The sequence below is a fragment of the Vanacampus margaritifer genome, chromosome 16, assembly GCF_051991255.1.
Source record: "Vanacampus margaritifer isolate UIUO_Vmar chromosome 16, RoL_Vmar_1.0, whole genome shotgun sequence".
NCBI classification, from domain to species: Eukaryota; Metazoa; Chordata; class Actinopteri; order Syngnathiformes; family Syngnathidae; genus Vanacampus; species Vanacampus margaritifer.
In genome coordinates, this window is record NC_135447.1 from 9,291,453 (window position 1) to 9,306,926 (window position 15,474).

Genomic DNA, 15,474 nt, shown 5'->3' on the forward strand with positions numbered 1-15,474 from the left:
AACCACTTTTAACACTTTTATCAGTGCATGTTTTACGCTATGATCCCTGTCTGGAGTCATTAGAGCCTCACAAGGATTAAACTTCACTGTTTGCATCTACCATTCAGAGTATATTATCTCAATATTGTGAATTGTCACTCACAGATATAGGGTTACATTTCGTAGTGATTTTTTTTCCTAATGCATGGGCTTTACTTTCACTTGATTGTTGATGCCTCTGACAGCATGATGCAGACAAATCTTGAGTAGCACCTGGAGATATACCTTTTTTTTAAATAATTATTTTTCTTAGCAATGAGATGTACATGTAGTGCTTCTTCCATATGTCATACATGGTGGAATTTTCACCTTGGAGACAGAAAAATCTATTTATTTAAGTTATACGGCCGAGCGAATGCCAACGTAAGATGGCCGCCGGTGGTTACACTTCTTCCAACAGCGAGTAAACATTCATTCAGTCCATTCATATGTACGTCCTTGCCTTCTGCTTATTAATAAATTGGAGGTGAGGTGTTACTTAACTTAAAGCCTAGAATGGCTACTACACCATATCCACCACCGCCAGCATCATCAGCACCTCCACCTCTGTGGTTGTCCACCCCCTTGCGCCTCCCCTCAGTGATGCACGCCTCTGTACTCGCGCATGGGCGTAGAATCTGCCGCTGTGCGCTGCTGCTGCTATCGTTCCGAGACTCAATTCCTCTTTCTTTTTTTTCTTTTTCTTTTTTTTAAACGAAAATGGCGTCCAGTCAAGGAGGTGTGGGAGCTGTCACTGCGCTCCAGAACCACCACCACTACCCGAGCGGACCTCACTGGAGCCCGGGGAGCAGCCAGTACCAGCAGCAGTACCACCACCAGCAACAACAGCAGCAGCAGCAGCAGCAGCAACAGCAGCAGCAGCAGCACCACACGGCCCGGAGTCTGGAGCGAGCGCTGGAGGATGCCGTGTGCTCCGGGATCCTCAACCTAAGCGGGAGGAAGCTGAGGGAGTACCCCGGGGTGAGCTACGACCTCACCGATACAACACAAGCAGGTGGGTGACACCAATGCATTTGGTGTAAAAAATGTGTTCGGAACGTTCGTTTAGATACCCGGATGTTACGTTATAAGGACAGCGAGTGCACGAGTCTTATTGCGGTGTACACAAAGCGACCACTGTAACGATTTGGGTCATATATTTAAGCACAAGGCGCTCGGTTACTGCTCGGTTGTGTTGGGCGAGACAAACCCCACCGCTCCACCCCGCCCCCACCCCTCCGCCTCCCCTTGAGATACATGAATGAGACATCAGGCGCACCCAAATCAGCCACTGTGCAGTGTAGACAGTATGAAGAAATTAGTGAATGAGCAATTTCTAATCAATTCTGAGATATGTTTTTAGTGTGGTGCCAGTCATTTTGGTCGCATGCGGACAAAAGATGCTACTGGCAGCCTCACCCTTCTGCATGCATGCGTGCATTATGCTTAAAAGAGCATGCAGAAAGGAGGAAGACACTCTATTCTCGGTTCCTATAGCCTACCTCTTAGTTCTATTTTACATGCAGCCGTTTGGTTTGCTAGTCAGGTCTTCTAATTCAGCTCTTGCACATAATTCGACTGAGTTTTTAGAAGATGCATACATTTGTAATGATTCAATTATATTCCAAGGAGTCTTATCTCATAGGCAGCCTGATCAGTCTGTTATTCATTTTGTCAGCATCTTAAGCCGTTATACTTGTCATTTAGACGGTTTATGTCTTTTAATGAGTCTCCTAATCTGATATGTCCATATACCATATGCTGTGACACTTTGTCACGTGCCTCTCAAAGTAGATCAGTGATTTATTGGGGGTGCACCCTAGAGGATTAAATGTGGTAAAATGGTAATATATCCCAAATAGTTTTGGATAAAGTGCATTTATGATCATTTATTTTTTTACCTTTTGAAGTCACTGTGGCAACAGTAAGTAGCATCGCTTGCCCGTTCTTCCACTAACATATGCACATAAAAATACAAAAACAATGCAATGTGTGACATTGTTCATTTTTTTAACAGCTTGGCTAGTAGTAACCTTTACTTTTGCAGGAGAGCTTTCAAAGGTGAATGAAAGGCGAGGTTTTGTGTTGTTGCTGTTTGTACTCAGGGTCTGGCTTGAGTGCTTGTCATCTGACTAATGAGCGGTGTTGTGCAAAGAAAGCAAGGAGTCTACTCACACAAGGGTGTCTGTTTACAATGTGCCACTGGCACTTTGTCTCCACTCAGTTTTGTTTTCTCATGGGAAAGAGCTGCGGGCGGAAGGCCTGACCTTGGAGAGGGCCTGGTTAGTAACCTGGGCAGATGTTCAGGTTCATAAGTCACTCTAGAAAACTGCTGGACAGTGTGATGTGTTTGCACGTCACAGCTTGCGAATAGTGGCTCAAGAGACTTGGAATTGTTTTTAAATGTTTATTTACTGAATTGAATTAGAATTGAGAGCAGTGGAAGCCAAAGTTTGGAAGCCATTTTGAATTTTTTTACGGACAGGTAAGGGGTTTATTGTTTAGGACGGTACCAACACACAACAGTTTGAGGTTCTGTAAAAGAACCAACACTGTAAAGCATAGATGGGCCAGAAGTTCAGATTTGAGCAATCATACTTTTTTTTTCTTGTGCAAGAATCTGTTTTAGCATTTATTTAAAGAAGGGGTGGGCTTGTATTTAACAATGAAACACATCTTCTTAAAGTGCACAAGGTCAAACAAAAGATTTTTTTTTTAAAGTGTAATGTTTGTTTGTAGGTCACTCAGGCTGACAGGCTGGATGAAAAACGGAAGCTTTAACCTTTCAGAGTGTCCTCATTTGAATATTTGGCAATGTAATGTTTTTTTTTATGCCTGAATTTTACTTTTGGACTAGCAAGGTTTAAAATGTGATTCTCCAGTTGATTTACATGCTCAGGCACAATCGATAAAACGTCTTTCATGGCTTTGTGTGGGACGTGCAAACTCTTCTAAGTCATGTGTTATCACATTCCCGCGCTTGCTCCTTCCTCCAAGACGCCTCACGAAGGACTGTCTGCCCTCAGACACACATCTCAACATTCTTGCGTATGACGCACAGAACATAGATTGCATGAAAACTACTTTGGCATGGCCACAACCACGTGAGTGTAGCTTGACAATCTTACTTCCTGCACAGTGATCCTCCAACCTCAGGCTCTTTCATGATGTGCCTGCGCATGTCGAGGCATGACATAGTTGTTAGCACAGAAACACGGCCATATTACTTGAATGATGTCACGGTTAGATATCTGACTTAACTACATGACTACTACTGTAATCACGTGCTGGTCTTAATCTGTCATTAAAGGTTGTATTTATAGGGCTTTTAACAGTTCACACATTTTCCAGTACATTAAAAAGACAAAAAAAAAATTCAGCCTACTGTATGTTTGCCCAAAGGCAACATAATCTTATTTTGTTCTGTTTCTGCACTCATTTAATATTAATGTGGCCAACATTTCATGCAATGAGGTCACCACAGGCAAAACTATTCACTAAGATTATTAAACAAAAGCTTCACATAGCTTTTAACACTCAGTTTCAATTCCAATGCTTAAAAGTTGTAAATCAACACTTCATGAAGTACACTTGAACAATTTAATTAGATCCAATACAAAAGCTATATAAAAAATTCTGCCTTGCAGGGACAATGATGCTGTTTAAGTAATAGTAATATTAGAGTCAATACCACTATAAAGTTCCTTTTGTCTTCGTCAAAATCACTCAGTCATGAAAATGTAGCACAATAAAGTATTATGAGGTCTTATTATAACTGTACGGTACTGTAGTTAGCTCTGCTATGTTGACGGAGGTGTGTGTAATGAGTGGTTAAATGACGCAAAATTGAAAAATTTTCTTTCTTTTTTTTTTTATTGACCACAACAAGTTTAAACTGATTAAAACGTTACAGAAATTCAAACTATCTTTGTGAAAAAGTACACGTTCAGCTTGCCAACTGAATCATGGTCTAACATTGCGCTCATGCTAACATCAGCAGCTAATGTTAGCATTTAATGAGCACATTTGTAGCTCATGAGTAGCTACAAATGTTTGTTAATTTTTCGCAGTTTTTGTTTACATGGTCTTTGTGTAGTTTCTGCACATTTCTAATAACAATGCAACTACTGTATTAATAGAATAGTAAATAAGAAAGTCAATAGAAAATCACAACTTTTGAGGGTAAAATGGGGAAGTATCAAAGTCAATTGATGGCGGTTCGTCTCAACTATAGCTGTAGATTGCTACAAGAGGTGTTTGTAGGATTCGCCCCTGCAAAATAGGGTACCAATATATAAACAGTGATGATTTTGCCTACACATAGAACAATAAGAAGAAAGTTAATGTACTGTAACAAGCCTCCTTTTTGTTACTGACATCTTGAATGTTTAAAGGGCTACTTCCTGTGTTAAATCCTTTTACGAGCGACAGCAGTGAGAGAAGCAGCGCTCAGCAGGAAGTCTATTTTAGTTTGCTGCGTCATTGTCGGAAGTAGCCAGACATCATCTGCACCTCCATCACAAATGAATGGAAAGATGATTTGGCACGGAGGTGCGGCAGAGTGGGCTCGTGCTGGGAGCGCCTGCCAGCCAGCAGGTGGAAGAAAAGGCCCACTGTGGACCACAGATGGCGGACGGTCTAGGTTGGAAGGGGAGAATGGGAGGTGGACACGCCTGCGCTCCACCCCCACCAACCTACGGCCGTGCTAAGAATCCCCAGCTGGGAGGCTTCTGGGGGGGAGGATGGGAGGGTGTTTTCCCAGCTGCATTACAGCATCAAGCCTAAAGCATTTGCTCTTAATGGAAGGTGCTTACACCCTTTAACCTCAGCTTTGGTCTTCTCAAGGCGATAATTTGTGTTTCCTAGAACCCCCAAGGGCTGATTACTGCGGTTTGACGAGTGTCTCATGTGGTCTTCTCACTTCTGCTTTCTGGCTTCGACTACTAAGCAAAGGGTTTATATCCTAACTGGCCACAACATTATTAACGCTTGATTAGTCAATCAAATGAGAGCTACCAGCAATATAAGAGCTGTATAAAAATAATGTCACAGACATTTAAAATAACAGCCTCTTTCCTCTGCTGTTGAACCCCATGTACATCAACCTTAATAATTAATAGCCACATAATAGTAGCTATTGCATTCATTAGGTTAGGAACAGTGATGTTGACTATTACAATATGTTTATCTGTAGCTGTGCACTTTCTCACGCTGGCTGCTAATGAACATGTCAGCAGGAGACGGGATCCGCTAGACACACATTCACACACTCATTTGCACAATCAATAGGTGTCCAAACTAGGTAGGCTCCACATATATCACTGGTCTCTGTCCCCATGTGTCCCCTTTAATTTGAATAAGACAATGGCTGTGTTTCTTGAGGGATGGAGAGAATGAAAGTGAGAACGTGACATATTGTGAGCATGAATGTATCTTTCAATGATCCATAAATGGTCTGAAGTCTGGTTGATGATATCTGTTGGAGTCTATATAATGTGTAGGTAAGTTTAAAATATAATTTGTATTGTATAGCAAGGAAATGTTAACTAATGTGAAATCATGTTGACCTACTAGTATTTACGATCCAAACTATCTATAATACAGTACAAAATACATACTTCTCCTGCCTTTTGATAATACCTGCAACCGATGTTTTATGACAATATCAGTATTTTTTTCCCCTGTACATTACGGTAAGACATTGATGTCCCTTTCAATGGGATCGATGAGTGCTGATATATTCCATGCGCTAAGACAAAGAGGGTTGTAATTTTAGACCAGTGCTCAATGATGACATGCTCCCCTCTCACTAACATGTATTGATCTGTCTGTTTAGTAGTCGGTGGCTCTTGCATGCAACAGAGACAGTGTCCGCATATAGGCCTACTGTACTTGAATGTCACCTGTATGTTCTCAGTAAACATTACGGACCATGTGGATCAAAGTAGTCATTTGAATCAATTACAAAGGAATTAAAAAAGGAATATAAAGGAAAGGATTTTTGTTTGCAGATCTGTCCAAGAATCGCCTGTCTGAGGTCCCTCCAGAAGTTTGTCTGTTTGCCCCCCTAGAGTCCCTCAACCTCTACCACAACTGCATCAAGTGCATCCCAGAAGCCATCATCAACTTGCAGATACTGACGTATCTTGACGTCAGGTGATCATGCCGCACTTCGGTGCCCCCAACCTCATTATTTAATTATGATGTTCGTTTTTAATACCTGTTCCAGTTTTACTTTGGAATATTAGAATGAGCTCATTCACTGCCATTGACGACTATAAACGTCAAATATTGATTTTTAACTTATCTGACAGAGAATAAGTTAAATATATACTGCTAGTGTTATTTGCACACCTGTCTAAATGTATGTTCTTGTTTTTTTTCTCTCCAGTCGAAATCTCATATCCGTTTTGCCCAAACACTTGTTCAACCTTCCGCTCAAAGTTCTGCTTGTGAGCAACAACAAGCTGGTGTCCATCCCTGAAGAGATCGGCAAAGCCAAAGATCTGATGGAGCTTGTAAGCAGCTTTTCTATCTCTATTATGTCATGCTTGTTGGATGTTTTCACTCTATCTCCCCCTGCAGGATGTGAGCTGTAATGAGATTCAGGCGCTGCCAGCCCAGGTCGGGCGTCTCCATGCCTTAAGGGAACTCAACATTAGGAAGAACTGTCTGCAGATTCTTCCGGAAGGTCAGAGTGAAACATTGACACTGACCTGACTTTGTGTTTGTTCTGTAAAGAGCAATAGGGTCAGATTATTAGAAGCTGCATCGTTTTTGATACAGTTTATACCGGTTTGTACCTAATAAAGTGTCCAGTAATCTATAGTACAAAATGAGACTCGTATGTCCTGTCTGCTGACAGAGTTGGCTGATCTGCCTCTCATCCGACTTGACTTCTCCTGCAATAAGATCACAGAGATCCCAGCAGCCTACAGGAAACTCAGGCAACTGCAGCACATCATCCTCGATAACAATCCTATGCAGTCTCCTGCGGCACAGGTGAGTCCAAAACATCAGCACAAGCAAAACCAATCTGGCATAACTACGCCATCTAGTGGGGAAATGACCACATCGCTTGTTTCAGATTTGTCTCAAGGGAAAAGTACACATTTTCAAGTACCTGAACATTCAAGCGTGCAGGTCGGACAAAAAGCCAGACACCCTGGACCTCCCCTCCCTCAGCAAACGCTGTCTTCCACAGCCACTCACAGATAGGTATGCCTATACTAAAATTCTCTTTTATCAACTCATTATTGTGTTTTTGCAGTTCTCACCAGCTCATATACCATATCTACTCTCCTGTGCTCAGCATGGAAGATTTTTATCCTAGTAAGAACCACGGTCCTGACTCTGGAATTGGGAGTGACAATGGTGACAAGAGGCTGTCAACAACAGAGGTCAGACATCAAATAAATAAAAAGAATGGACACCATTCTATAAGCTATTGTCCATATACACCCAAAATGTAAATTAAATACAATTGATTATATTATAACTACACATTATTACAATATTGTGTACACTATTGAAGTAAACAAGTGTTTATTCATTTTTACTCTTTTTTTATGCATTGATGAATGATGTGGTTCTTCTGTCTTTAAAATCAAATGCGGCCATTTTGCGAAGGGTGACCAGACATCACTGTTTAATCCGAACTGGCGCGGCTTCAGCGTTTGTTTGTTTTATAAATCTAATTACTAACGGGTATGTTTTCTTCATACCGTAACTCGAACTACTTCCTGCCTCTGTGTCTAAGAATCATGGGAAATGTTGTCCTACCAGCCTAATGCTGCGGTTGCCGGTCAGACTCAATGAAAGCTGAGTTTTTCTGACGCATTATTTCGAATGTTACAATGCGGGACTGGCGGGAGGTAAACGCCACAGCCAGCTTCCGATAGTTGCTGGGACCGAGCAAAAAAGGTTGGATAATGGTGAGTGCATTGTTTGTTTAGCACTCTTGAACTGTCACCTAAGATAGCAATTAGCATAAGATAAAAACAATAACACAACCACTCGTCACCAATTGACTAGCGATTAAATTTGTTATAAATAATTGTTGGTGATAATTTATTTCTTATTTGATTTTCAGCAAAATTTGGCATATCCCGGTTTTTATCTTGAAAATCTGGTCACCCTACTTTTGAACATGAAAGCTTTACCTCCCCTGTGCTAGGGGAACCGATCACAGAACTAACTAACAAATGAAGGCAGAATTGTGTCACAAATGACTTCAAATCAATCTTTGTGTTTAAATGTCATTGAAGAGCACGCAGGCTCACAGAGCATCTCTTTGCCTCACGCAGCCTTCAGACGATGACACCGTCAGCCTCCACTCTCAGGTGTCTGAGACAGCCCGCGCCGATGCCCTCTCAATCCTTTCCAAAATGGACTCTTGCAAAGGTTACCAACAATAAGTATCCGATTACCCCTTTGAACGCACTAACAGAGACGAGGGGGTTATTGAATGAAGTGCCTAGAAATATATACATAAGTGAGCGTTAATGTGATCATCGCGGATGCTTCCTCCCTCTATCAGATCAGGATCTGTATGACTTTATAGAACCCAACCCGGATGAGGATCCTGCTCTGTCAGAGTGTGATGGACAGCAGAACTGTCATGTGTCGTGTGTTAAGGTAAGAAACTATCTGCACACATTTGGTTACTCAAAGCTATGACTCAGATGGGATAGGTTTCATGGAAAAAAGCATATTTAGCAATAGGAGAAAAATCCGATATATCCCAAAATGGACTCAGCATCTTCAGAAAATATGTTGCAAATTATGAAATTTCATTTGGAACACATAACTGGATAAAGACATTTTGGCATTAGAAGTTATAAAAATATTACTTTCTTTCTTTATTTCTTTCATTCTTTCTTGTTTTTTTTACTGTTTGAATAAAAACAGCTTCAAATTATTCAGTACTCATATTAGTCGACTCCATTGATTTAAAAAAGGAAGTCCAATGTATATAATATATATATATATATATATATATATATAGTCTAGTGTATGTATTCACAAACGTGTTCTTTCCATTTTGTATTTCAGGAATTGGAAAAGGTTCTCAACTTGTCTCACCAAAGCAAAGACAAGGAGAGCTGGAAGGAGGAGTCAGGGTAAGATTTAAACAAAAATGGGTAACGCTAGCTTGTAAATTTCCTGGGGAAACTCCTGTTTTCACAAGCACGTTTCATTTAGTTGTTGTTATTACATAACACTGTGAAATACCACATTGTAGGCCATCATCTTAGGCTTTTTGTAATGATCCAAACATTAAGCAGGTAATAATAACAAACTCTACTGCATTATACTTAGAGTTGATTCTGATGTTTTCCAACCCCATGTAACAAAATCTTGTTATTCTTGTATGGATTTTTAAGGCTTGCTTTGATAAAGATTTTGAATTGGATCTCAGTAAATGTAACATTTTGTAGGCCAACGATGGCCGGTTTGTGGTACAAGACGGTTTTACTCTAGTTAATGCCCATTTCTGTTATACTAACAAAAAGGCAAGAGGCGTTGTGGAGAATACATTCATATCTGTAGAGCTTTCATAAGCCTAAACTTGTATGGCATGTTCGAAATTAACCTCCATCCTGGCCGCTTTGCAGCTCCGACAAAGAGCAGCTACTGGAAGAGGAGGATGACGAACTGAAGGAGGTGCTGGATCTGAGGAAAATCGCCGTACAACTTTTGCAGCAGGAGCAGCAGAACAGGTGCCTGCACGGCTCCTCCGTGACGCGTCACCTTGCGTAGCAAACGCGGCTAAAGCACATTCTCACGACGGTCCTCTCTCACCTCTGCTTAGCGCTAACAATCGTATCGGCTTCACGCCACTTTACATCAGTTTGCCCTTCTGTTTCTCCTCCTTCTCCTTCCATGGTGGCCGTGTGATATATTTTAGACGACGGTCCTTAATTTGCAGAGCAGAAAGTCTCATCCATCGACGCAGAGTGACTGGTCGAGCTCACAGGTAGAGAAAGTGGCTTTCTTTAACAGCCGTTTCCCAAGTCAGTATGTTTACATGCGCTAGATGACCAGATGGACTCCAGTGTTTCCTCGAATATTTGCGATCTGCTATTGTAGCTACTCGAAAAATTGAGCTTTAGACATACCAGTTAGCACTTCCATTCCTATTAGCTTGTTTCCTATGGACATTTTTGACACATTGATCTATTGACACAATATTTGAACCCTTTTTTTATTTATTTTTTTAAATCTTGCATTTATTGACATTGCTTTCACCACTTACATCTAGAATCTTCCTCAGCATCGTCTTCCATCTTGCACAAATGGGGTCTGAAATCATGCTGCTTTTCGCTTTCAAGCCCGTTAGCTACTGCTAGCTTAAGCTCCGCTAATATGGCGCACATAACACAACAATTTCTCTCCATTTTAATTACGCTCCTTGGGTCTCTTGAATGGTGCTAGATAAGTCTTAAGCGATTTTCTTTTTGTTATGGATAACCTGAATGGATTTACCCAGGAAAATTGGTGCACGTAACATTGTCGTTATTGTACGTGACTGTTATTGTACTTGGTTGCGTCTGCAGATTCTTAAGTCACTCCGGGAGCTCCGGTAGCAAAGCCAGGCTTCCTCCTCAGACTCGCAGGTGCGTTGCTGTACCACATGCTTTCTGTTCTGCACACGCTCGTTGCTGGTGGAACAACAATCATGCTGTAGTTATTGATATGCTCTATTGAATCACTGAAAATCGTTATTGAAACATGATAACTTCCTAATTATATAATATTTTCGTCATTTCTGGCACGGGCGCCGGCAATTTGAGTCCTTAGCCTTTTAATTGATGGGATAATACAGTGCATTTATAGTTAACTGACGGTACAAATATTTCTCTTTTTCTAGTGCTTCATTAGATGAGGGAAGCAGTGGCGCATCGGTGCTAAGTGGACAGGTACCACCTACTTGCATATTTGTACTCGTATTTATTTTAGTTGCGTGTCAGCTGCCTGGAGGCAACCAAGTATATCTCCTTGTTTTCATAGCCTCCGTCATCCTGCTCCTTCGACGGCAGCCTGAAGACGGATCAGTCCGATTCCGAGTCCAAATGGCCGGAGGTGCCGCCTGTCCTCAATCAAAACGAAGATCGCAAGAGAAACAAATACCTGAGAAAAGATTATCTCAAGGTGTGCTCACGCGCTTTAAAACGATCCCATTTATCCTATAAACAGATTTGACCGAACCCCCTTCTGTATTACGTTTTTATAGTGTAAATGATCTAAAAGTGTTGATTAAATTGTAGTAGCCTAGATTCTGAAAATGTTTGTTTTCTTGGGGGGGGAACAATCCGACTGACTCCGGATAACCCTTACATGGAAATCGGTTGTACTTGTACTTCTATCTGATTGCACAGCTTCATAGATAACCATCTCCTGCATATGCCTTCATGGTGTTATCAGACATCCATGCATTATACAGTACACTGAGACGTTAACAAAATAAAAAAAGAGCGAGAGCCAGAGAGAAATTTGTGTAAAATAAGTGATTCGTTTTTTTGCAAAAAAAAAAAAAAAAAAGCTATCTATGTCATTCTTTTTTGCTCACTGTCTTGACAGTACAAATGCCAGAGTGCCCGGAAAAACTGCAGCGGCAGTGACAACTGTGAGGTGTGTGGCAAAGGGACTGTTTGCTTTAAACACCATCAACAAAACTCAAGTCAATCCTGCAAATGACATTTGTTTTGTCTGCAGGAGAGTTTATGCACCTCTGATTTCAGCACATCTCTCACTGTGTTTGGACTCAAGCCAAGATCAGGTACACGCTGCAGACGCATTAGCGATGTTGTCACTTACTTGGAAAATAGTCCTTTCATGTACCGGTACTCTTTTATTTTTCAAAGCGCAGTTCTCTGGAAGTAGAGTTTCTAGGGAACCATTAGACTTCCCAGTTGAAAGTCACGAGGGTTCATTATCAACACTTGTTTACTATTTAAAGACGATTTAAAATGACTAAGCTGTTATAACTCAGTAAAGATAAGAGCTGGGTAACATCGTATCTTTCACTGTTTACCGGAAAAGGTCTCGATGTACCCGTACAGCTCATCAGAACTATCTTCTATGTCCTTTGTGTTGATTTTTTTTTTTTTCATTATCTGGAAATCTCAACTGTTTTTCCTAATTCTATATTCCAGCCTTCACCAGAGCAAGTCATCAGGAGTTGAGCTCAACTGAGCCCAGCTTCACTATGAGGAGAAGGATGGAGCATTTAAGAGAGGAAATCGAGCAAATCGAAATCCTACGACAGGTCGTCTCATATCATTTTTGTAATGAACTGTTATGGGTTTGATGTGTTTCCAAAGTTGTGTCACAAGCCAAAGCAGTGTCTCATAAGTCATAAGTCTGTCTCCCAAATTCAAATGAAGTCCTAAGTAGCCAGTGATTAAGAACATCTGCTCGAAAAGGAATGTTATCACCTCAGCCATGATTGAGTGTGTTTTCCTCAGAATTTAGCTGGATTTTGTTTGAAAACTTTTGGATCCCAAATTGGCTTTGCCCTTGCCCTGTGGACTCTGCATGTTTGTTTTTGTTCCCGTTACGTAACTCCTCAAACACTCCACTACAACAATAATGAATATTGTTACATGAATGCCAATAAAAAACAAGCACTCTAATCTTTGTTAAAAAATCTATATTTTGCCTGACATTTTTTTGCAGAACATTGAGTCCAGGCTGAAGGTGTTGTTTCCAGACGACGTCGGAGCTGCTCTGATGGACGGCGTGGTCCTTTGCCATTTAGCCAATCACATTTGTCCTCGCTCTGTGGCCAGCATCCACGTACCTTCGCCTGCAGTGGTAGTGCACTTTGATCGATTATACCTTTTAGTGCATGGTAGGTAATAAGAGTCTGCATTTCGTGATGATGCTCTCTCCGTGTCTTCCCAGCCAAAGCTGAGCATGGCTAAATGCCGTCGAAATGTGGAGAACTTCCTGGATGCCTGTAAGAAAATGGGAGTTCCGCAGGTAATCATTTACGACTTTCCATGCTGTACTCACTATTTTTAAATGCCTTTTTATTGACCAATGTTTTAAGTAATGCTGCCAATATGTCTATCATCCCGCATGTTTATTAGGCCAAGATACATATTTGGACATTATGTAACATCGCATAGAATGGAAGAACATCAAATTGTTGAAACTAATCTTGATACAGCTTTAATGACTCACCCAATTGGAATGAGTGATTGTCACAAATGGAATTAGTTTGGGGGAAATAAATGATTGTAACACTAGTGATTGCTATGCTAAAAAAGACAGATTGAGGCAAATGCAAATAGTAGTAATTCATAGTTATTTGATGTTAAAAAGATACAGTTAAAAATACTGTAAAACATTGATTTGCATTGAGCTAAACGTGCAGTGGATTACTCTGGCCACTAGTGGCAGTAGCGTTTCATGTTAGACAGCATAACATTTGTGCCAAAAACAAAATGAAGACGCTTTTTACACTTACATAAAAAAGGCTTTGTTAATTTATAGTTAGACTTGGGAGCATTACATCATGCAGATATCTTTTTATTATCTTTATTACTTTTTATTTAATAAAATATACTCATATCCAGACTTTTATTGGTGAATTTAATGCAATTAAGCACTGGGGTCGCCGGAAACCTGCTACTGGCACTTTGTCACCACCAACTGATGAAGATTTGACCAAACTTCTAGTTTTACCAAAGTGTGTTTTTTTTTTTCCAACTAAGTATCTGTACTTCTGCTTTAGTACGGCGTGCGAGTACTTTTGCTTCCTCCGGCACTTTCCCAGTTCAACTTCCACTTCTTTCTCGCCAATGCAGGACAAGCTGTGTCTGCCGCATCACATCCTGGAAGAGCGCGGCCTGGTGAAGGTGAGCGTGACCGTGCAGGCGCTGCTGGATCTGCCCGCCATGAAGCCCACGCAACTATCTGCCGCTTGACACAAACCCGTCCAGCCCGAACCAGGGACCAGAGATGCCCTCTTTCCCCATCCTTCTCAGAAGACGAGGACCCAGTTGCCCAGTTTGCTTGTGTCCGACTGAAACCATAGACAAGAACGTGAACATCTTCCCGTCTGCCCGTATGATGTCACTTCCTGTCCATCACAGCTTTGACTTTGTATCCTCTTCCTACTTCCACCATTGGAACTGTTTGGAAATAACAATGTCTCGAATAGAAGTCCCGCTGATCCCTCTTTGGATGCTCAGTGGTTATCGAGTCTACTTCAAGTGCCGGTTGTGACTTGTAACGCCCTCTGACCCCCAAACTCATTCATGAACTTGTATTTCAATTCAGTGCCGTTTGCGTTCTTTCTACTCTTTACAGCTAACTGATCTGCCAGTTTGAGCGCTCAACTGTTGCAAAACTTTGCCTTTCCAAACGCATGACAACCACATTTGTTGTTCAAGTCATGCCATAGCAAACCTTCTGTAAACTAGTGTACAAATCCTCCACTGTGACGACATGTAGCCCACTGTGGTTTCAGAGCATTTTCTCCTTTTTTTTAATTTAAAGTCATGTATTTTTCGATTTTTCTACCGTTTTTATACTTTGCTGCGCAAGACATAAAGAAGCTTTTTATCTTTGCTTTGGATGACTTCCACAAAGCACAAAGTCTCATCTGCTCACTCGTTCGTGTCAGGGAAAGCCAAATGATTTATGCATTTTTTTGTTTTGTTTTTGGGGTAATGACATGTTTTGTTATATGATTTTGTTTGTGACTCTGATCATGATGCAGTTTTGAATCAGTAACCTCATGTTTACTGGTGTGTTTTTGATTTTTACATATTTATTTATTTAAAGATATTTAGAGTCTTTGTTCTGCCATTGACAAAAACTAACGGGTCCTTTTAAATAACATCATTTGAATAAAGGCCACAAGGATGAAAACATGATGTGACATGATTGATGATGATCTGTCCAGCCAAAGGTTGAGTTAGCCCTCATTTCTTCCTCTTCATTTTTTTCCCCACTCTTGAGTAATTTTGTAAAATGCCAGAATTGTGATTTAATCTCTTACTTCCAAGAAACATGTACTACTTGTACGCTATTTATTTATTTTATTTTTTTATAGGGTTGCAAAACCCTGGAATCCTTTTCTTGGGAATTCCTTATATAGAAATGACATGGGAATATGCTCAAATAGTCAACTTCAAGTGTAAAATTTGCAAATATTACCAGAAAACCAGAATGTCGGATTTTGTTATGTTTTCTGACTTGAAACGAGACGTGTGCGTTTTTTTTTAGTCAACAATATTATCCTCTCTTTTTTTTTCTTTGTTCATGCCTTGATGTCTAATATCTACTTCCCCTTTTTACATACAAAATACTATTTCATGGAAGAATGGCAAATGTATTATTCATGTTTTTTTTTAACTGTCAAAGGTTGCATTTACGTCAGCATGATAAAGCAGTGTGATTGATCTCGGGTTTTGTTTGAGCTTTTTAACCCTCATCTGC

General features: G+C 40.7%; 1 protein-coding gene across 2 annotated transcripts; it reads left to right on the top strand.

Moving 5' to 3' along the window:
• Positions 1 to 598: 598 nt before the first annotated feature.
• On the top strand, positions 599 to 14,909 carry lrch2 (leucine-rich repeats and calponin homology (CH) domain containing 2). 2 transcript variants are annotated; one of them, XM_077546738.1, is made up of 21 exons: positions 599 to 1,033; positions 6,030 to 6,174; positions 6,410 to 6,536; positions 6,604 to 6,709; positions 6,884 to 7,020; positions 7,106 to 7,236; positions 7,331 to 7,418; positions 8,325 to 8,421; positions 8,558 to 8,655; positions 9,073 to 9,140; positions 9,636 to 9,740; positions 9,929 to 9,997; positions 10,578 to 10,637; positions 10,892 to 10,940; positions 11,032 to 11,172; positions 11,602 to 11,652; positions 11,737 to 11,800; positions 12,177 to 12,289; positions 12,700 to 12,837; positions 12,928 to 13,005; positions 13,836 to 14,909. In XM_077546738.1, exons 1-21 carry the CDS (start codon positions 739 to 741, stop codon positions 13,953 to 13,955), a joined length of 2,280 nt encoding a protein of 759 aa, XP_077402864.1. In that variant the 5' UTR covers positions 599 to 738; the 3' UTR covers positions 13,956 to 14,909. The 2 variants fall into 2 exon arrangements, with proteins under 2 accessions (XP_077402864.1, XP_077402865.1); XM_077546739.1 differs by lacking the exon at positions 9,929 to 9,997 and having other exon boundaries at positions 601 to 1,033.
• Positions 14,910 to 15,474: the final 565 nt, after the last annotated feature.

Coding starts and splice junctions, on each gene's coding strand:
- lrch2 (XM_077546738.1), top strand. CDS start 739: ATGGCGTCCAGTCAAGGAGGTGTGGGAGCTGTCACTGCGCTCCAGAAC. Junction 1,034..6,029: donor CACCGATACAACACAAGCAG/GTGGGTGACACC, acceptor TTTTGTTTGCAG/ATCTGTCCAAGAATCGCCTG. Junction 10,941..11,031: donor CATCGGTGCTAAGTGGACAG/GTACCACCTACT, acceptor TTGTTTTCATAG/CCTCCGTCATCCTGCTCCTT.